This window comes from Eutrigla gurnardus (genome assembly GCF_963514095.1).
Source record: "Eutrigla gurnardus genome assembly, chromosome: 7".
Classification (NCBI taxonomy): Eukaryota; Metazoa; Chordata; class Actinopteri; order Perciformes; family Triglidae; genus Eutrigla; species Eutrigla gurnardus.
This window is the reverse complement of record NC_139921.1, coordinates 422,371-446,690: the sequence shown is the minus strand read 5'-3', so window position 1 is coordinate 446,690 and position 24,320 is coordinate 422,371. Positions and strand designations below refer to the sequence as shown.

General features: G+C 43.4%; 1 protein-coding gene across 2 annotated transcripts in view; it reads right to left on the bottom strand.

Moving 5' to 3' along the window:
- Nucleotides 1-24,320, bottom strand: part of alk (ALK receptor tyrosine kinase) — a 413,707-nt gene that overhangs the window by 183,503 nt on the left and 205,884 nt on the right. The window contains exon 3 of one of the 2 annotated variants that reach the window (XM_084013902.1): nt 17,989-18,153. In XM_084013902.1, coding sequence (XP_083870028.1) covers nt 17,989-18,153 — 165 coding nt within the window. The remainder of the gene's footprint in view (nt 1-17,988; nt 18,154-24,320) is intronic. The other variant, XM_084013903.1, reaches the window with a different exon arrangement.

Below are 24,320 nucleotides of genomic sequence, written 5' to 3'. Positions count from 1 at the left end.
AGGCTACCCGTCTTTATCAAACCGTTTGACATTAATGCCATTAGGTGAGATGCATCGCTACCAGAGTTCATCACATTAGGGCCGGAGCCAGTGGCTGAGCTAGCACAGACGCTAAAGCTCCCATCCACAAGCATTGTGATGAGATTAGCATGGTGCGCTAAGCGCTGACAGGCCTCATCAGTCCACATCAGCAGCAGCAGAAGGAGCCCGCCGTGAGAGAAACCAGACCACCTCGCTGGTAGGAGACAGCAGGACTGACGGAGAGCTGCTGTGTGTTCAAACCCATAAAAGCCATCAACAATCACCATGAGCCCGCCTCTGCATGGAGGGCCAGATGTTCCACAGGCCCCGCTGCAAACGCAATTATGAGCCGAGCCAAACGCACCGGCTGATTCATGTCACTGACGGCGATGCTGATGGCTCAAATTAAGTGTTACAACAAACTGACAAGCTGCCTCCTACACTATTACAGCAGACGGGACGGACTTAGCTCGGTCAATACGGGACAACATGACCTTGTAAAAGTACATTTAGCATTCGGCGAAGGCCAAGAGCTGCTGCTGGCTATAGCTAAAGAAGAGACCCACCACCTGTTTCCTGTTTCCTGAAGATTGCACCACAGCAGCCGGCTGAACCAACCGCAGCTCCGGGGAGTCTCACTGTACTCTCACTGGAACCTTTGTATCATACACAACAGCAATATACCTCGAAACATACTACTACTACTACCTTTCAATCCCCATGACAACCAAAACTCAAACAATCAAAGTTCCATAGAAATATAGTGGGACATTTGCCGGGGTCATTTGACGGAGACGTTAGATGTTATTGTGGCGACACACGGTCGCATTGTTGCAGCTTGCTGGGAAGAGAGCGGCTCTGTGAACAGATGTCTGGCTAGTTCGCTAACGAGTTAGCAAAGTGGTTAGCTAAGTAGCTTGACCTTCAGAGCTGTGGGGAACAAGGCAGAGGGACCGTTACACATATTAAAGCTTTCTTGCTAACTCCACCATGATTTAATGCTACAGTGGTTACAAAAAATGAGTGCTTTTCCTGCTCTGTGAAGAGCGTGTGGACGAAGCATTGATTTGTTAGGGTTAGATTAATGTTTCTCACTCCCTCTCCGAGCTCCTACTTGGAAGTTAAAGTGCTCATGGTAATAGGTTATTTTTAGTAATCAAGTTCCTCGGTTCATTTCAGCCTTTCCCCCATATCCATAATTAAATGCAACATGCATTTAAAAGTGCGTCAAAAAGATGAAAAGTAAGAAGTGAAACAGGTTAAAACACTGGTACAACAGCTGTAGAAAGTCTGACTGGGATAAATGTGCACAACCATCCTGGAGGATTTCATCACTGGTGGTCGGCTCAATTCCAATAAAGAGACTCAAAGACTGAATCTTATTACAATTTCACCACGTAAATCCCTGACAGATCCCTGGGATTTCTCCTTAAGTTGAAAGCAGCAGCAAGAACATTTGTGTTCCCAAAAAAGGCCCTCAGGTTTCACTTGATGTTGACAAGACCTCCAGACCCAGAATGGAGAGAACAAGACCACGTTAGACCTGCTGCTTCAAACGCTTCAAACGCATCCTGGAACATCCAGACAGGAGAAATGCAAACAGACTTGATCTAAATATGAGCTCAAGTGAATCCTGCTCAGACCCACTAACAACTACACAGTTGCGTCGTGCATGTAATGTGTGATATGTCTGTATGATAAACATCTACTAACTACTAATAACGGCCATACAACGGCCTACGCCCAACAACGGCCCGACAATGGCCTACGCCCAACAACGGCCCAACAATGGCCTACGTCCAACAACAGCCCGGCAATGGCCTACGCCCAACAACGGTCCGACAACGGCCTACGTCCAACAACGGCCCGACAACGGCCTACGTCCAACAACGGCCCGACAATGGCCCGACAATGGCCTAAGTCCAACAACAGCCCAGCAATGGCCTACGCCCAACAATGGCCCAACAACAGTCTACGCCCAACAACGGCCCAACAATGGCCTATGTCGAACAACTTTCCGGCAACAGCCTACACCCATCAACGGCCCGACAACGGCATATGCCCAACAACGGCCTACGCCCAACAACGGCCCAGCAACGACCTACGCCCAACAATGGCCCAACAATGGCCTACGTCCAACAACAGCCCGGCAATGGCATACGCCCAACAACGGCCCGACAACGGCCTACGTCCAACAACGGCCCGACAACGGCCTACGTCCAACAACGGCCCGACAATGGCCCGACAATGGCCTAAGTCCAACAACAGCCCAGCAATGGCCTACGCCCAACAATGGCCCAACAACGGTCTACGCCCAACAACGGCCCAACAATGGCCTATGTCCAACAACATTCCGGCAACAGCCTACGCCCATCAACGGCCCGACAACGGCATACGCCCAACAACATTCGGGCAACGGCCTACGCCCATCAACAGCCCGACAACGGCATACGCCCGACAACGGCCCGACAACGGCCTACGCCCACCAAGGCCTGACAACGGCCTACGCCCAACAACGGCCCGCCAACGACATACGCCCATCAACGGCCTACGTCCAATAACGGTCCGACAATGGTCTACGTCCAACAACAGCCCGGCAACGGCCTACACCCAACAATGGCCAAAAAACGGCCTACGCTCAACAACAGCCCAACAACAGCCTACGCCCAACAACAGCCCACGCCCTACAACACACTACACCCAACAACGGCCCAACTATGGACCAACTATGGCCCAACATTGGCCTACGCTCAACAACAGCCCAACAACGGCCTATGCCCAACAACAGACCAACTACGGCCCAACAACGGCTTACGCTCAACAACTGCCTATGCCCAACAACAGCCTATGCCCAACAACACACTACGCCCAACAACGGCCCGACTACGGCCCAACTACGGCCCAACATTGGCCTACGCTCAACAATGGCCCAACAACGGCCTACGCCCAACAACAGCCCAACTACGGCCCAACAACAGCCTACGCTCAACAACGGCCCAACAACTGCCTACGCCCAACAACAGCCTACGGCCCAACAACAGCCTACGCCCAACAACAGCCCAGCAACGGCCCAACTACAGCCCAACTACGGCCCAACAATGGCCTACACCCAACAACGGCCTATGCCCAACAACAGACCACGCTCAACAACACACTACGCCCAACAACGGCCCAACAACGGCCTACACCCAACAACAGCCTACACCCAACAACGGCCTGCGCCCAACAATGGCCTACACCCAACAACGGCCTATGCCCAACAACAGACCACGCTCAACAACACACTACGCCCAACAACGGCCCAACAACGGCCTACACCCAACAACAGCCTACACCCAACAATGGCCTGCGCCCAACAACGGCCTACACCCAACAAGGGGCATCTCAAGGGTCTTAAACTACATCCGTGTTTGCATGGAGGGATGCAAAAACACCAGGCTCAGCTGTCAGTGGGATCTAACAGCTGTAGAGACCTTGGACGTGGACTGTACTAATATACTAATACTAATACAGAGTGTTTCTGTCTCTTACCTGTTTAATAATCACCTGCACATGAATAACAACCTGCAATCTGCATTTACATCATGAACATTCCATATATACTGCAAAGCCAATGAGATACCAGCTGTATGCGACGTAGCCACCTAGCAAATAATGGCTAGCGACGCCGCGTGTTGCCGCTCCACGTGTTGCCGCTCCACGCGTCGACGCTCCACGCGTCGACACGTTGCTCAGTGAAGACGGGTTGGTGTTGTGAGGTCGTTCAGACAGGTGAGACAAGTGTGGAGTCGGTCGATGACCGGGTCGAAGTCTCCTCATAATGGGAGGAGCTAGACGTCGGACTGAACTACTGGATGTGAACGGGGGTTATCAAACGCCAGGCCCAGACCTCTATCCATATCCTAGACCATCTCTTTCATCTCCATTTCCTTTGTGCCTCCCATCTGGTCTGGCTGGTCCTTCTGAAGCAGACACTCATATCTCTGTTGCCTTTTCCTTGAATAGCCCCCCCCCCCCCCCCCCCTAATCCTTCTCTCAGACTTATCTCGCGCAGCCTCTGACGGCCTCTGACTCTTTTATTTTTATATTATTTTATTATCTTTTTAGCATTCTTGCTCCGCCACCTTCTTCACAGTGCCCTTTTCTAATCCATCATTTCCCATCACTGTGCTGGCAATGCAATCATAAATAATACAGGAGAAAAAACATAACGTTGTAAAGCTGAGTCAGCTCCCAGAGCACGGATGGTATTTCCTCTGGGTGAATACGGCGTCTTGGCGGATGTTCATATCCACAAAGAACATCAACTGACTTCACTGCATGGATACGTGCAAACTCACATCCATCTACATGCACGTACGCCACTTCTCAGGTGTCAACGCACGGTGTGTGTGTGCACGGTGTGTGTGTGAATGTGTACGGTGTGTGTGTGAATGTGTACGGTGTGTGTGAATGTGTACGGTGTGTGTGTGTGTGTGTGAGTGAGAACAGCATGTGACAGACATGAATATCATGTTTCACGTCCTCTTTACACGTTTTATTTGATCAAAATACAAAACTGGGAGAAAAGCCTCAAAATTCAGCAGCTGAATATGAAATCAAACCTCAATCTTTGGTATTGATTAGTCGAATGAAATCACGGGCATGCACACACACACACACACACACACACACACACACACACACACACACACACACACACACACACACACACACACCAGGTCCACCAGTGTTCATGGTTGTGTTGAGGTCTTTGAACGCTACATGGAGCAGCACATTGAATACAAATGGAAATAAACACGAATGTCCCATCAACAGAAAAGCAGCATTTCAGGTATTTATTAAACCATCTTCAAAGGAGCCCATTGGGAAGAAAACGGTCTCTTAGCAACATGTGACCTTTTTTTAAGAAGTTGATGACAATGAATAAGAAAACCAGCCAAGTATAACAGATGAACTGTGTGCCTGTACATGCACACACACACACACAAACACACACACACACACACACACTGCTGCTGAATTAATTCAACCATGACCATGTAATTCTACAATAGAGGGAAGCGCTGTGTTTATGCATTTCTAAAGTCAAGAGTTATCCCTGTTAACTCATTCCAGTGCTTCCTTTGCTCTGCCAAACACAAACAACTCTGCAAAAGTTTCATTTTCAATTACACACACTTTTAGAAACCAGCGACGTCCTCAAAACAAACCAAAAACTAATTAAAGTAGTTCAACACGACATGAAATCAGAAAAACGTTGGTGTAGAGGAGAGCGGGATGATGAAAGAAGTACACATATGTGTGTGTGTGTGTGTGTGTGTGTGTTTGGGGTCTCACCATTTATCCTGTCAACCTAATTATTTGAAGTACTGCTGGGATCCTATTTGAATTATTTTTCGTTTATCCAAGTGTTTTATTTTCTCCTCTCTTATGGTTGTTATGTTCATTTGTGCCTCTATTAATACAGAAAAGGTTCCTCTATTACAAATTTATTGACATAATAACTTGCAGAATACAGCTATTCCTTAATAAATTAATTCCCTATTAATTCCTCTGTGATACTGTCTAAAATGGAACAGGTTGACAGAAATACAAACAAAGGCTTCTGATGCTTTATTATGGTGTGGATTATGCGTGTAATCCGTCGGATTAGATTACACTTCTCTGAACAGTAATGGTTTTAAGAGAGCGTTTCGGTACCACTGACAGCACCTCCACATTAATGCTTATATCAATAATCACATCTGAACCAGTTGTTCCTCACGTGAAACGTCTGTACAGTGAATATGATGAACCGTCTCTCTGACACTCTTATTTCCTCTCACCTTCTTTACAAAGTGGATGGATCACATATGATCCACATCTCTCTTCTGTGCCGTGACGTCCATGTGGTGTCTCATGCTGTTATCTCCCTCTGCATGTGGTGTTATCAGTGCTCCTGCTCTGTGCCGAGGAGGCCGGTTCCAAACCACATGACCACGCGGCCTGAAAACACACCATCATATTCATCCTCCAAATCACTTTGAACAAAGTTCTACCTGTAACATATACACAGAGCAGCGATGGACTCCAGTGCTGTAGATCTATGTTGCACTAATAAGCCTTCAAAAAAGGCGAGCGGTGTAAAACTGCTGTATCGTTACCTGTGTTTCATTCATCAGAACAACAGGTGAGAGTGATGCTCAACCAGGACCGAACGGGCTCGGCTCGCTTAATCTGCCTCGAATGCCTGATGTGAACAATTGTGCAAAGTGTGACAACAGCAAGCATAGAAACACACAAAGGTCTCTGATGTGAGACGCTTCAAAGAGCAGCAGGGGAACGAGAGCAAAGGTAGAACCCCAACCAAGAATGGAGGATGAATCAGACCCTCCACTCACCTCAGCAGGTCCCCGATGAAAGCAGCAATGTGTCTGATCACAGCCACGGGGGGTCCTGCACCGCCACATGCCATGTTAGAGGATGTGTGTGTGTGTGTGTGAGAGATCTTTTGTGAGTTCTCTCACAGGTTGAGGAGCCCTCAGGGAGACAACGTCAAATAGCCTAATTAATCAGATGTAGCGCAGGTGAGACACAGGAAGTCTGAGAAACCAGCCAGGCTGCACAAACACCCCGACACTCGAAACATAATCAACCGCTTGACCCCCGGGGACACGTCTGCAGATTCCACATTCATAGATTTATCCACGTGAATGCCTGGGAAATAACATCACAAGGCAACCGTTTGAAAATCAAAGAACACATTTAGTAATGAGAGAACTCCCATCGGCACATCAAAGCGCCGCCACGCCTCCCAGCAGGGTTTATTTACACTGTGGTCATATGTGTTTGCTCATATTCCTTGTATTCCTCATTCCTTATTTGTATTTACTTATATTCTATTGTGTTATGCAGTATATCGTAGCATTATGTACATCATTTACATTGTATTTTACAGAGTCCTTCATCCCTATTGTTTCCTTATATTTCTGTATGCTTACATATAAGAGCAACTGTGAGCTATGAAGTTCCCCCCTGGAGATCTATTAAGTATTTCTGATTCTGAAATATATTTTGACTTTAATAACAATGCGAGTGTGGGCTGTTTGCAAACTAAGACACCGTGTTGTGTTTATCGATCTCGTCCGTTTGGGTACAGACACACAGCGATAGGCGATAAACATACTCGGAGCATGTTCATGGAAATCTGATTGTCAATGAGTCAACTGATCAACCCCCCCACCCAAACCTGCACCCATCCCGACCCTCCACCCCTTCTGTGGTTCTTGCCTCCAGGACTTCAGTTGTCTGAACTGCTGCTGACTCGTGTTTACCTCAATTATACAAATGGGGCGAGCTCCAGTACACAATTTAGCCAAGGCCAGGTAATTCCATGGATGAATGCAGGTCTGAGCCTGGTTACTTCATCACACACACACACACACACACACACAGAGCCTGACTGTTCGGGTCAGGATCAATAAGCTGATTGATCGAGTGAGGACAGGTATCAGGGCAGCAGCTATGGGATTGAGTACGGGAGACACCGGCCCTCGAGAAAACGATCGATCTGACCTTTATGGATCGATGATCCTCTCCAGACTAAATGAGAAGCATCTGGCAGTCAAAGCAGGTTCACCTCATATCAGAGTGCGAAATGGATTCATGTGGCCTCGTGGCAAATAGATGCAGGACTAATTGACTGATGGGATTACACTTATTTCTAGTTGCTCGGCACAAACATGTGCTACCATCACCCAAGAGTTCTGTAATGGATGGAACCCAAATCTGACAAAGCCGTCAGTGTATTGTGACCCAATAATGCAGATCACAAAGACAGATGGGCTGGATAATTCCATGTTCCTCCCCCCTGAAGGTGTTTCTAACAATGGAAAGCACCGGAGGTAAGGTGGGTTACAAAACAACACACACACACCAACAATAGCTACGCCTTGGGAGACATGTCAACAACGGAGCACTGGACTACTAATTGGACAGTCTACAGTAGACTGTATGTATCATAATTACATCAGAACCAGCGTTGAGATAATGAGGTTTCCCGTTGTTGAGAGGTACGCTGTACTTTGATTGCTTCCTTCTGCTTTGTCTTTCAACTGTAGCTCATTAACATGCAAGTGAGTGAGACCGTAGACAATGACAGAGTCTCCGTCGCTAACAGGTAATTACCTTCCCTGAAGTGGTTTGTCCTGAACAGTGTCAGCCCCGGTTGGAGGGAAGAGCTGATCAATGTGCATCAGCGGAATACATGAAGGCGTTTGGCACGGCATTGTGGGTTTTCTTTAGTTGCACATGTTTGACAGCAGTTGGTTTATTAAGATCCCCATTAACTTTCCAATTGTGACAGCTGTTGCCATGGTGGCAATACAGAAGTACGCATTCACACTACTTTTTTTTTTTAAAGATTATTTTTTTGGCTAGAGTGCCATGCAAGCCTTTTATTGATTTTTGTAGAGAGAGACAGTGTGGAAAGGGGAGATAGAGGGGGAAGACATGCGGGAAAGAGATCGCCGGGCCGGGAGTCGAAGCCCTGATCTCCGCGCCGAGGCCGAGCCTCCGTACATGGGGTGGCTGCCTTATCCACTGCGCCACCGACCGCCCCCGCATTCACACTACTAATCACAATACGCTCATATAATGCAAGTGAAACACAACATTAAATAGGAAATAGATGGTCCCTGCATGAGTCCTCCATGATCCAAAAGATAATAGCATCAACACTTTTCCAGGCTTGCTTTTGGATATACATTTTGATTGAAATTAATTAATAATATGTGTGATAATCAGAACAATTAGTCAAGCTATGGACTTGAGCAGCCTTCCATCCAGATCATCAGCTTCATGTGTTTTTGTGGATTTGATGCTACACGTTTCACCAACACAAGCAGCAGAGTGACTTCCATGTGTTCAGACTTCTTTGGGGGGGGGGGGGGGGGTTTACACACAGAAGCTGTGTGTAAAAACGCCTCCAGTCTCTGCGAATGTTCCTGTGACGAGCTGGTACGAAGCCGCAGCATAACTCCTTATTGCTGTCGATGAGAGACCGTTTTTCTTTTCTCAACGTTCTCCGTGACTCCCTCTATTGACCAGCCGCCACTGCTGCTTTTGTTCAACCATTTGAGTCGCCCCCTGATGGCTAGCAGAGAGAATGCAAGATTAAGGCACACTTTTCAGAAACTGAGGTGGATGGTTCAAACAAATACAGGACTTTCATCCAGGAGACTGCTGTTCGTGTTACACTAAAAGTACGTTGACATGTTGTCACAGTTATTGATATGAAAACAGCGTGAATATAGTGTCGATAGTCCTGAGTCGTTTGTTACTTGCTATTGACTTTGAGTCAAATCAACGAGTCGTTAGAGTAGGAAGTTACTGTCAACCACGCTGTTTCCCTGAACCTTATTTTGAAAAGGCCGATGCATGTAAGGAGTGCATGGTGACTGACGCATGTCAAAGTGACACTCACGGGTTATGTGGAGTCATAGCTTCCTGATTTACCAAGCTGCCTCATTTGATGCATTAGGGTTAGGGTTATTGAGCTAATGAGGTAATTGGGATGCTGTTGGTGGCCAGGGTAATTCAGTTGCAGCGTCAGACAATTGGAGCAGTGATACATTATTGAAAGCACAGACTGCCATCTACAGTGCAGGGCAGTTCATTATAGAAGCAGGCTCGAAGGTGGCCGTTTGCTGGATTATTGACATCCCCGGGCCCTCTGACGACACACTTTACCACGAGGACGGAGGAGGTGCAGCCAGTTTGTTGGGAGCAAGGTTAGTGAGTGTATTAGAAACCTCTGGGGGTCTCCATGCAGCAGTAACCTCTAGGCTCAGAAAAGCCTCTAAAGGTTGCATCATTGATGAAAAGGGGAAAGGAGCTGTGGCTAATCTATATGACCTCATTAGCAGTGACTTATCAAGTGGACTGGCATTTGGGAGTAATGAAGGGCGCCTGGGGTCCAACTTCACACACACAACCTGCCATTCCTCCCCATCCATCTGACGGAGGTGCGTTGTACACGCCGGCTGTTTCACACTGACCTGGAGGAGTACGAGGGGGCGATATGCAACAAAAGGTCCTCAGAGCTGAAATCACAACAGACTATTGTGTAACACTACAGAACAGACCTTAACGACTGGTGAGACCTGAACATCTGAACACACAGGAGGTCAGAGCAACGGAGCTTTTCCTCCGATTCAATTTAAACGTTGACCCATCTGGTTAGCTGACCTTTAAGTTTCCGCGCTGTCAGCGATGTTCTCTTGTTACCATGCTAATCGGAGCATCCCCTCCGTTAGCACGTAGCTTCCCCGGTAGAAACCACATTTCCCTGACGGTATACTCTTAATAAGAGGCAATCCATGGTAAAGTGTGTTCCTCTCATTAACCCTTAATCTGTACAATGGGCTCTGTTCTTCTTGACATCAAACTCCTACAGCGCTTTTGTGTTGGACTCCATTTTCTCCTCTTTACATCCCTTTAATGTCTAACTGGCCTACCTGCTGGTAAAATGCACAGCCCAGAAGAACTCGAGGCAACATGGAATCCCCATGGAAACGAGTAAGTGGCCTCATTACACATTTAACTTACACGGTTGATATCTGTAAGTACATTCTTCTGTGACATTATTCAAGCACCTTTGGTTCCCCAGATATGAGCAGCACTTTAAATAGCGTGTCCTGGTTACAGAAGGAGGCGAGAGGGGAATTGGAGCTGAATGATCTGGAGTGACTACGGAGCATGAGCCTGAAAATATCAAGGATGCAGGAGATCTCTGTTCCCGACTTGGTTTTAATTAAGTCATTTGTCTTCAGCCAACACCACCGAAATCACATCAATAACAATGAGATCAAGAGCTGAGTTGTTTTTTTCTGATGTGCAGTCACAAACATTTAGATCCACTTGCATTAAAATGCACCACGCATTGTATTAAGCTATGATTGCACTTTATTACATGCAAAATGTCTGGTTTGGAACAAGTCTGGCTGAGTCCTCCCAATGAGACCAGCCAAGTGAGGACCGTCGCCAGCGCTCAACCTCGTCTCCTGCAAAATGACGTTCCCGTATAACTAAACTTCTCTCTGGAATACGATTTGTTCTTCTGGATTATAATGAAGTTTGAAACAGTTTGAAACATATGGTTACTTTTCCAAATTGAAAGAAAAGAGAGGCTACAAAACTACTTTGTTAGGTTTGGCTTGAAATTACAAGGAAATGGAAATAAACAAGAAAAGTACTTATTTCACATGGGACCCAATCAGCAGTGTTCGTGGTGAAGGTCCCATGCTTGTTGACCCACCTACCTCCAGGCCTGCTCCTGCACGGACCCCAGCAGTCAAAAGCAAATGTAATCCATGACTAAATATGATTCCCTTGAAACATAACAGAATGCTTTTTGTTCGATAGGAATGTCTGGAAGGCACCCGGAGGCCGCATTATGCACGGGCTCGCAGCCAGGCTCTGCAGGAGAGGCGGTGCATGATGCAGGACATCAGGGTAACACAAAGGTGACTTCGAGGTAGGGTCTCTGAAAAATGACATTCCCACACAACCAAAGCTTTGCCATACAGTTTAGATCGAAACTTATTTTGTCATGGATTACGTTTGCTTTCGTTTGTATCACAAATCATTTCAAATGAGTCCTGGGAAGTCTGCAGAGGGGTGGATGGTGTAAAGAAACACTAGTGATCGTGTCCCGTATAAACAAAGTGTTTCAAACTGTGACCATTTGGTCAAATATTAGTTTCCGTACAAACAGCTGAGTGTGCAGTGTAGTCGTATGGGAATGTAACTTTGTAGGAGGCGGGGTTGACACTCAAACAGACAAAGGGATGAGGAGAGGCGAGGCTGGTGGAAGGCTGAGCTATGGTGGTGATTTGTGGTCACGGCAGTCCCACCAGCAGCTCTGAGCGTTGAGTCCTCTTGTGGTTAGCCAAAGCATCTTTTCTATGGCCTTTTTTTAGATCGCACAATAATATTTGTTTACCTTGCTGTCTCTCTAAGCCTGAAAGCCTAAAGCCTTACGTTGTGTTTAAAGGTATTGGAGCTGGAGTAACTATATTAAGTTGCCATTACTATGCGCATAATAATGTGTACAAGTTCTCATTACGCAGTTCTTACACAGGATATTATTTTTACACCACATTGTAATTGTATGAAATATTGCACAACATACGGACTTTACATATGAATCTTGGCCAGCATGTGTTTCTCTTTCAGAATGGAGAGTGTCTCTACTGAAACATACATGAGGACTCGTTACGGAACAAAGGTCAACAGTTTCACAAACAATTTTCCAGAGATGGGTTTAGTATGTGGCCTGGCAAGGGTTGCTTGGTGAACCCAGTACTTGTGACACAAAACTAAAATGCCTTGCTATAATGTTTTAGTCACAGACAAACACTGGCATAACAGGCCAAGTGTGTTGCCACGATGGTAGCAATATTATTCAAATTCATTTTTGCTATTCTTAACAGGTCAGCTTTGCAGATGGAAGGGCCAAACCCAAAGCACGGCGGAGCTTCAAATGCCAGGGCTATTATGTTTCAGGTCCAAAACAGATAAGTAGAACAAATTGCCTCTCATCCAAAGTAATGGTTAATAATTATTTGTTCAGGGAAAGGAGGGTTCTTTCTGGGTGCAGAAAAACCCATTGGGTTGCTTTCCTTCCTGTGTGGCAATTGGACCATTGATCTGTACAGATGTAATCTCACTGGGCGGAGGTGAAAGCAGTTCTATGGTCAAGTTTTCTCCTGGCTTGTTTTGAAATCACACTTTCAGAAACTTTACGTGGAACTTCTAATAATAAGGATCGCCTGCAGTGTTCTTTACCAATTTATATACCTAGACCTTTTTGAAAGGAGTCAGGAAAATATTCCCAGAAGGCCTTGCTGAGACCCCACAAAAGGCACTTTAAAGCTTGTGGGCAGCTATGGTTCCACCGCCAACCAGCTGCACCCTTCATTTGCTCCATGTGGCCATTTGGTCAGCTGAGCCAAACTACCGGTGTGGTGAAGAATCCTCTGCACTGTGCTGCTAGCCGAGATGGCCGAAAACAAACGGTAGGCCGGCCAGCTGCACACACCTTTCCTCTGTGTGTGGGTGATTTTGTGTGTCGGCGTGGTCCACTACTGAAGGATCCATCCAGCATAATCACATTTAGTATGCAAGGGCTACGGATGGGTTTCAGTACATAACACCAGTGATGCTCAGCTCAAGACTATAAGTATAGTTTGTAATACAGGCAAAGTTATAAAAATGAAATATAATGCTTCATTTTAACATGCATATGACTAGTAGGTGCTAATATATCAATGTGAACAATTACATAGAATGACTTAGTTTTTTCAGATGTGATGCATGCTCACAGGTAGAGTTCATGACACATTAAACTAGTTATATTGATTCATTTAGTTTTGATTGATCATCACTCGTGTGCCAGTCAGGCATCCGTTATTATTGGACCATTCATCTGGAGACAATGTTCAGTGCTTTTGTTTGCCATCATGGTGGTTTAATGTGTTACTAAATCAAGACAACAAAGTAACTTGAACACAACAAAAGTTACTCATTCAAACCAAAACCATGATGGTTTCCTAAACCAAACCAATTAGTTTTGTTGCCTAAACCTAAAAAGTACATACAAATGAGAAATGCCAAAATCCACCATAATTGGAACAAATAGTGTTTCATTAAATGAAATAAGTTTGGAGTCTCCCATCCCTCATTAGCTCCCTCTACATGTTGCTTTTTTTGTTATCCTGAATCCTATAATGCTCAGCCCAGCGAAGAAAACCCAAATGACTCCCTGAGTTGGCAGATGACAGACGGCCCCAGGGCCACTCTATTACAAACAAACAAACACTGTTCGGCTGGGTATCTGTCTCTGCCAGTCAGCGAGCTCCAACTCACGCTTCTCTATTCTGTGCTCGACAAATCAATGTGTAACCGTATTCACACCAATATCTCTTTGGCAGCAGGCATTTGGGGGCAGACGTGGAATTGAGACGACCCGCCGGGCGTAGAAAGGACACAGGAGAAGCCAAAGCCATTCACACCACTTTCTGCCTTCGTATCACCTCGTCCACAGTATCGCCATTCCAAATCTCTCCAGAGAGATCTCTCATTTTCAATCGCCTCGTTTAATGCAGCCGAAAAAGCATTTGGTGCTGGGATTGTTAAAGCATGGTTTCACTGAGTGGATATATTTTCCTTCAGGTTTACCCTGGTGTCAACTAGTTCAAGTCTTCTTCAATCCAGCATGATGTTCATTTAGTACATTCTGGTCCATTTAGAGTCCACCAGACCAGGAAGCAGGGGATGCTTTAGGGGGCCCTATTGGAATCCAGATGGATCCAGATCCAGTAAGAGTGCTGCTCGGGGTGCCGCTCTGTCCACTTCATTCCATATTCTCAAGATTTCACACACACACACACACACACACACACACACACACACACACACACACACACACACACACAATAGTATGTATGTATGTATACTGTATCATATATATATATATATATCAGCTGCTAGCTATCTCGACAGAAAGGGCTACCATGTCAAACTGACCCATGAGTCCAGCCCTGATTCTTCTTGATCTAAATGTTAAGCATCATTTTTCTATTCTAATTGCCTTGTTGAGGGCACGGTGCCTCATGCTGTTTTTATCACTAACTTTACCCGGAGCACTGTTGTGGTTAACCGCCCACACATGTCAGCCTGAGGGGAGGAGCAGGGAGGTCTGTGTGCTGCTCTCACATGCAAGCGATGGCACATCATGATAGTGACCGACAATGATTTCATTAATTCATTAAAGGAGAAGAAGAAAAGTGGTCACTTAATCACAGTTAAGGGATCAATAGGATAAAGAAAATATACTTGTATGTAACATTGTAAAAATACTGCATGCAGAAATCAGTATTAATATACGCAAGTACCAAAAGTGTGTAAGCATCACACAGAAAGGTTCATAATTTATGATAAATAATGTTAGGAAATAGCGAGTAGAGTGTAAAGTATGTGCCTCCAAAATGTAGTGGAAGTAGAAAGTAGCATTAAATGGACTACAAGTACTTCAACATTGTAGGCTGTAGTAGTAACTGCATCCCCCTACTGCCATATATAGTATGGAGGTATGAATAGAAAGCACGGATAAGCATCTCTTGCTGGGAACAGTAACCTTGGTGATTAGTCAGCTCGTGCCGGCACAACTTCCCACCAACTCTGAGCATCTCTGGATAAAAGAAACACTGTCCAACTGTACGAGCTTCAAAGTTGAACATCTTATAGCAGATGAATATGATACTGTAGAAAACAGCTCGAGCAATTCCACACATCACAGCCATTAAGTATTCATCCCTTATTTCCATCCCTTTTAAATCGAAGTGCCAGTGAAATGTGTGGAGACAGCAGCTTGCCCAGCTCAATTATTCAAACTGTATTGTGGCTAACTGAGGACTTGAACATGATTATGCACATATATTTCCTTTGTACTCGGCGTTGCCAGCCTTCAATCATGATCAGCTTCATTTGCTTCTTTTTTTGGTCTTTGCACATACTGTCAGGTTTGTAGTTGGGGAAAAGGGGTAAAGGAGGGTTGGACCCAAATGCAGGCAAAAAGGGCAACAAGGTAAAGGCAAAACATTTGTAGTTAACTAATAAAACAAGACAAAACTAAAGGAGGCCAAGAGGGTAAAAACAGCAGTCAAAAGGAAACACTTACTATAACCAAAAATCACAAAAGGACACGGAGGCTGGACACGGAAACACGAGTAACTCCACGGAACACAAGGTAGAATAAGGTGTCATGCAGGGAAGGAACAGCCATGAACACACACAAGAACCCGGCAGACACACAGGAAACACACACACTATATCCACAGGGAGACAGGGAGCTGACGGGGAACAGGTGAGACACATGAGGGCAGGTAGGGAATCAACACCAGAGGGTGGGGGATACAACAAGGACCAGGAAGTACAAGACAGGAAACCACACAGGGGACCAAACTACAAAATAAAACAGGAAATTGAACAACTAAAACCCACAGTCGTGACACATACAGTAGCATGACTTTGACTATGGCTGTTCCAGGGTCAGTATTACATTGCCTCATAGATTATCTCTTTAATTTGTGCACGTTATGAACATTTTTAATTTAATCCATTTTATTTTTGCATTGTTCTGATTATAATAATATAATAATAATCATTTGAAATGGGCAGAGAAACTAGTTTGGTTAATTTGGTCCTTCATCTGGGGAGTATTCCTGGTTTAAGCTTAAATGGAAATCAAATGAAATATGAACGATTCTTTTTAAATGCAAGCTTTTAAGGTGATAAGAAAATATTTGTACACCAATCAAAGATATCTAGCAGCGATGAAGACATTTTTCACTGAAGACTAGCTTCATTCTCTGGGTCAGCATGTCATATCGGTTACATTGCTGTTCACTGGCTATTAATACATAGTAATAGTGTGGTAACAGTTTGATAAAGAAGTAATAATCATTTAAAAAAAGTAATAACATGTTACCAAAGTGATAACCAGGTGATAGCTTGGTATTTACAATGGGCATATCTCTATAATCTGAGAGTGAAGTATTTAACAGGGTTATTGAAGGTTTTTTTGTATTTAGTTGGATCTATTAGCAGAAAAGGAAGATAATATTCATAACTATGTTTTTATTCGTGCATAATTCCCTGAAACTAAGAATCATGGTGTTTTCCTAGCTGGTCCTCTTCACAGAGTCCATGTTGCTACAGAAGCCCAGAAAGGACAAACCCAAACTGGCTCTCACACCTTTTCCATGTTCCATAAAGGCCGCCATGGTTGTGAGACATTCTGGAAAAACTGCCATAATGTGAGCTGCAGAGTGCAAAGCCGTGGTCCCCACAAACTCCTGTTGCTCCTAAAGTAGTGCTGTTAAGGTAAATAAGGCGAAAGGCGTTACCATGGTAGCGAAGGGTATTCACCTAGATACAATCCACAAGATACCATCACATCCTGCACACTGTCCCTTTATAGAGCAACAAGGTTAACCGTCTTCTAATAGTATCGCAATAATATATCATATCATCATTTTTTTAACATTAAATCATATTCACCCTGCTGGTGACGCCTCAGCCACTGAGCTGACTCACAACTTAAAGCAGATAGACATCAATCATTTATTCAGTCCATTTACAGCAACTCCCTTCTCTTACCAGTCAAGACAGAATATTTCACTTTTCCAATTTCATCCAGCACTCAACCCATCTGCTCTCCGACTTTTAAGGAAATAAATAGACCCCTCTGTTTCCCTCCATTCCACCATCACCTCGGGAGATAAGACGAAAGAAAGCGTTTTCTCATCTTCTGAGGTATGAAAATGAACGATGCAGCAGGATATGAAGATTTGAAGGCAGGCGCCTACAAGGTGTCGCAGACTATTGGCTCAGTAAAGTATATTCAGCTCTTCACCTGAGAAAACTTTATGGAAAGTAATGCAGAGTAGCTATTTTCACCCAGATTAGAATAGTCACAATTACACTGAAGTGCTTGTAGTATTAATAGTAATAGTAGTAGTTGGAGGAATGCGTCAAACGTCCCTTCTCCCAGGAGACGAGGGTTTGAGTCCTGACCTTGTTTTAACTCTTGGTCGACTTGTTTTCTGTTGAATTTATAATTACTTTCAGGTTTCAGTCACAGTTTGGTTAGGTTTATGTAAAATACACAAAGGCTAAAGTACACCTGGCTGCTGATATCATCTGCCACAGTAATACCTCAACATGCCGCTCGGCTTCATTCTCTTGCTATGAAAATTTAAAGAATGACGAAACTGTGAACGGCTTTCTAAAAAGAAAGGGACCCAGAAATGAATGGCTGATGCATCGTGATGAAGTCAAACATGAGCAGAGAATCCGAGTATGAGAAGACTGAGAGGTCGTTGAGAAATGAAATTCCCCTGCAACGGGGGAGCGTGATACCTTCGTTCTTACCTTCCTCCCACCCCTGGGGGCTTCCTGCCTTCTTCTCACTCCTCTCATTCCTTCCCTCCCGCAGGTCCCCGGCGGCCACGATGCTCCATGTGAACTCTGGGGTACCCTCCTGGTGCTGGTCACATGGTCTGCTATGGCCTGGGCATCGGTGATCTGGTCAAATAAGGAGGCATTTACACGTGTGCAGGCAGGTGTACACAAACTCAACAATTCACAGCAAGTTCTGGCAGAAAGACACAGCTATCATGATGCAATAACAGACCAGTAACCACTAACCAGGCAAAGATGATCGGAAATCTAAAATGCAGCACAAGCGTTTCAAAATACCTTGTTTCCGTGTGATTAGCAAATGAAACTTTTAATTACATACACTGCCGGGGGAAAAGAGGTGCTGATTGAATCAACAATGTTGCCACAGTAGCATTTCTTTTTTTCTTTAAAGTGCACAGTTCTAACAAAGAAGGCATTTGCATCTTTAACAGCAGCCAAAATAGACTTGAAGTTGTTGTTGAATCTTCTAAATATACCACTTCATTCCAGATTTGACTAAAGTGCTGAAAGAGCAGACGAATAGGTGATAAAACAGGCTCAGGGAGGAAGAACTTTGTCAGCTGGATATATTGTATTTTCAGATTTAATGGCCTCATACTTTGGGTTGCACAACATCCCTTTGTTGTCTGCACACAAAGCAAGAAAGTCACAGCTGTAAGAGCAGCACCGCCGGTGAACAGCGCACACCGTTCACCGGCGGGACTGGAGCGGGAGCTTAGACAAATGCAGTGTTCATGTGAAACTGCTGCTGTCGAGACCGGCTGTAATAGAAGTGAAGGTATTACCGCTGTAATATCCTCCCTAAAAATGTGCTCAGGGAGAAAATGAAGCCCTCCTCCCACTCCGGCTCTCGTCCCTTCCCTCCCGGTGGACAGGCCTCATGTAGACTCAGTGAATCGCTGTTGGAGTGGGCGTGGTCACTTTCAAATGACTTCTCACAGTAGGAGAGGGAACTGCAGTCTTCTAATCACTTTTAACCTATAACCAGGTTTCCATTTGGAATGTCACAAAAACAACATGAGGATGTTTTCCCATTAACTGCTGCTTTGGTCAGAGGTTGGTCGCTACGCGAGGCTATAGCAGGTTTACATTTCTGTCATGTTCTATGGGCCATGCTGATGCTGTCCCAAGATGAAGACGGGGAACCAACAGCTGATCTGTCTGGGGACTTAAATGTTCACTACATCAGAATTTATTATTATTATTTATCAACTCTTTTTACAACCACCTCAGGCAATAATACAAAGTTGTTGTTTTTTTCCATAATTGAGGATGTTTATTATTTCCGTTCTGTTCGTTTTCTAATTCAATACTTAATAAATGTGAATGTGAATTTAAAGGATGTGAATGGAAACACGGCTCAACGGTTTCGTGGTCAGAAGCAGGCTGGTTTAAACAAGGTGCTGCATCGATCACATATGTATCAATAATGATCACATGAAAGCTATATATATATGTTTGTCTGATCATACAGCACTGCATTATGGGATACACTAGGGGATTCACAGATCACACCCAGCTTCATGACTACTAATAGAGCAGGTCTGTCATTTGAAGAATACCTGCACACCAGCAGGTTTCTGATGGCTAGCCACAGTTTTAGACTCCAAACATAGAAATACACCTGAGATTCTGTCCAAACGGCTCATTTTTCTTTCATTGATTTGGACCAGTAACCCGATAATGAGATGAAATTTCCAACTTGAACATTACGACATTCAATTCACTGAAAGGAATTAGAGATGTACTTGGTGAGACTTTCAAAATAAAAGAAATAAAATGAGGAATGTATTGTTGAAATGTACTTTCTCGGCAGGTGTTACATCGTCACTCTAGCAGGTTTTCTTTCGTCCCACACAGTGCGATAAACAAAGTCTGATAGTACCATGTGAAGTGCTGACTATACACCGTGGAGGTATACGGGAGCTTTAACTGCAAATAAACTGGCAGGGAGGAGAAAAACAAACTGAAGATGGGAAGAAACTACTTCTACATTGAACATGTGACCTGCAGTGCACACGTTAGATCTCAGGGTCATACTGTCAGCCCTCTTAAGTCCTTGCATGCCAACTATTTATGAAGAACCAAAGTTTGATTCATTTTTGTAATGTGACATACAAATGATTTGCTTTGTGTTTCTGTCCAGTATTCTATTGTACTATAATCGGTCTCCATGTAGCTCCATTAAGAGAGGTATGTGTAATCTCCTTAAATATGATCATCTACAGTACTTAACATACATTATGAGACTTTAGTTAGACTTAGGACACAGTTTGAACGAGTGATCAGTGAATTGAGACGTGGGACTGAATCCTTAAAGGGAGCTTTAGCTAATGAGGTGGCATCACGGCTGCATTAGGCGGCCCTTAAATGACGTGGATGTCCGCTCGTGGAGGCAGCTGCCTTTAAAAGGGAACCATTGCAGCAGTCATTCCCAGCCACTTAGTGCCAGTAAGGCTAATGGTTTCCATACTTAAAATGTGTCGTTTGGCAAAAAAACATCGATTGCTGTAGCTCATTGCCACTGCAGACCTTGAGGGCTGATGAGATGTGAAGAAAGTGAGACGTTCAAGGTTGTGGTGGAAGCTCATTTCCTTCCCTTCAATAAAAGCCAGGCATGAGTGGAATGATGCACCACGTTTGCTTGGCTTTAATGTTGCACTTCCTGCACATCAGTACATTAAAGATGCAGATTTGTGTTAATGTTAAGTGATGTTTCGCTCATGCGTCATTTCAACTTGAAAATGATGCAGCGAAAGAGTGAGCTTTTGCACAACGAATGAATGACGTGTGGCAATAAGGTACAGTATATATATATATAAACGCACACTGTAGTGAACAACAACACGCAGACATCACATTCCAAACTATCGACTGTATATAGGAAGAGCACATAGTCATTGTGGCCTCACTCGTTGGTTTGTGAACTCGCTTTGAAGTGGACCTCGAGTTTGGCATTTTTGCCGTCGCCATCTCAGATGCCATGTAGGAATTCTTGCAGCCAGTGAAGGAAGTGACCATATTTGGACTGGAGGAGCGACGGGTGGAGATGAGAGATGAACATCTGGATCTGGATCCATGTGGATTCTGGTGTGTAGCTGCTAACAAAGTTAGCTTCATAGTTCAAGGTGAATGTTACAGCTAAAGTGTTAAAGTCATCTTAGTAGCTAACTAGCATTGGAAGTGTGGTAGAGTCAAGCAGGTAAGCCCCTAAAGCATCCCCTGCTTTCTGGTCTGGTGGACTCTAAATGGACCATAATGTACTAAATGAACATCATGCTGGATTGAAGAAGACTTGAAACTAGAGATTGAGACCATAAACTCATGTTTACAATGTTTACTGAGATAATACATCAAGAGAGAAGTAGGACCATTTTCTCATAGACTTCTATACAACCAGAGAGGAGTCGCCCCCTGGTGGCCAGCAGAGAGAAGTAGGACCATTTTCTCATAGACTTCTATACAACCAGAGAGGAGTCGCCCCCTGGTGGCCAGCAGAGAGAAGTAGGACCATTTTCTCATAGACTTCTATACAACCAGAGAGGAGTCGCCCCCTGGTGGCCAGCAGAGAGAAGTAGGATCATTTTCTCATAGACTTCTATACAACCAGAGAGGAGTCGCCCCCTGGTGGCCAGCAGAGAGAAGTAGGACCATTTTCTCATAGACTTCTATACAACCAGAGAGGAGTCGCCCCCTGGTGGCTAGCAGAGAGAAGTAGGACCATTTTCTCATAGACTTCTATACAACCAGAGAGGAGTCACCCCCTGGTGGCCAGCAGAGAGAAGTAGGACCATTTTCTCATAGACTTCTATACAACCAGAGAGGAGTCGCCCCCTGGTGGCCAGCAGAGAGAAGTAGGACCATTTTCTCATAGACTTCTATACAACCAGAGAGGAGTTAGATTGACGTTAGATTGATATTAGATTGACATTAGATTGATGTTAGATTGATATTAGATTGACGTTAGATTGATGTTAGATTGATGTTAGATTGATGTTAGATTGACATTAGATTGATGTTAGATTGATATTAGATTGATGTTAGATTGATGTTAGATTGACATTAGATTGATATTAGATTGATGTTAGATTGACATTAGATTGATGTTAGATTGACATTAGATTGATGTTAGATTGATGTTAGATTGATATTAGATTGATGTTAGATTGACATTAGATTGACATTAGATTGATATTAGATTGATGTTAGATTGATGTTAGATTGACATTAGATTGATGTTAGATTGACATTAGATTGATGTTAGATTGACATTAGATTGACGTTAGATTGATGTTAGATTGACATTAGATTGACGTTAGATTGATGTTAGATTGATATTAGATTGATGTTAGATTGATGTTAGATTGATGTTAGATTGACATTAGATTGACGTTAGATTGATGTTAGATTGACATTAGATTGACGTTGGATTGACGTTAGATTGATGTTAGATTGATGTTAGATTGATGTTAGATTGATATTAGATTGATGTTAGATTGATATTAGATTGATGTTAGATTGATGTTAGATTGACATTAGATTGATGTTAGATTGACATTAGATTGATGTTAGATTGACATTAGATTGACGTTAGATTGATGTTAGATTGACATTAGATTGACGTTAGATTGATGTTAGATTGATATTAGATTGATGTTAGATTGATGTTAGATTGATGTTAGATTGACATTAGATTGACGTTAGATTGATGTTAGATTGACATTAGATTGACGTTGGATTGACGTTAGATTGATGTTAGATTGATGTTAGATTGATGTTAGATTGATATTAGATTGATGTTAGATTGATGTTAGATTGATGTTAGATTGACATTAGATTGATGTTAGATTGATGTTAGATTGATGTTAGATTGATATTAGATTGATGTTAGATTGATATTAGATTGATGTTAGATTGATGTTAGATTGACATTAGATTGATATTAGATTGATGTTAGATTGACATTAGATTGATGTTAGATTGATGTTAGATTGACATTAGATTGATGTTAGATTGACATTAGATTGATGTTAGATTGATGTTAGATTGATATTAGATTGATGTTAGATTGACATTAGATTGACATTAGATTGATATTAGATTGATGTTAGATTGATGTTAGATTGACATTAGATTGATGTTAGATTGACATTAGATTGATGTTAGATTGACATTAGATTGACGTTAGATTGATGTTAGATTGACATTAGATTGACGTTAGATTGATGTTAGATTGATATTAGATTGATGTTAGATTGATGTTAGATTGATGTTAGATTGACATTAGATTGACGTTAGATTGATGTTAGATTGACATTAGATTGACGTTGGATTGACGTTAGATTGATGTTAGATTGATGTTAGATTGATGTTAGATTGATATTAGATTGATGTTAGATTGATGTTAGATTGATGTTAGATTGACATTAGATTGATGTTAGATTGATGTTAGATTGATGTTAGATTGATATTAGATTGATGTTAGATTGACATTAGATTGATGTTAGATTGATGTTAGATTGACATTAGATTGATATTAGATTGATGTTAGATTGATGTTAGATTGATATTAGATTGATGTTAGATTGATGTTAGATTGACGTTAGATTGACGTTAGATTGATATTAGATTGATGTTAGATTGATGTTAGATTGACGTTAGATTGACGTTAGATTGATATTAGATTGATGTTAGATTGATGTTAGATTGATGTTAGATATATGTTAAATTGACGTTGGATTGGCTTGGCGGAGGCCAGTCATGACCAAAAGAGGTCAGAATTTGAATAGTTCAGTGTGTAAAAGCACCCGGAGTCTCGATTTGTGGGTTCTTGGAAAACTTTTGGATGTACAGTATTGATTTTTCCTCCATCGAACAAATTCAAATGGCATACTTTTGCCAGAATTGTGGCATGTTGTACGGCAACAAAGACATGCGTGAGTTCTCTCTGCTTCTAGCCCTGCCAGTGCTGTTTCCATAGAGCTGTGGGTCTTTTAGTCCAGTGTAAAAGGAGGCCATGGTGAATACCATGAGTTTAAAATACCCCGGTTCTGCTTGGAGTTTAGGAGGTTAACAACATGTCATTCTTTCCCCTCAGGTCAGTAACTATAGATAAGACGGACTGCCGTCCAGTGAATGCACCACAATTATTATTCTCCTCCTCATGTGAAAATGACTTTATGTGACTGTATCTGAAAGTGGAATCCGTCTCTGACATTTATTGTTGCCGAGCCACTTCATTAATTGCTTCTATGGAGTTTTCATCTAAA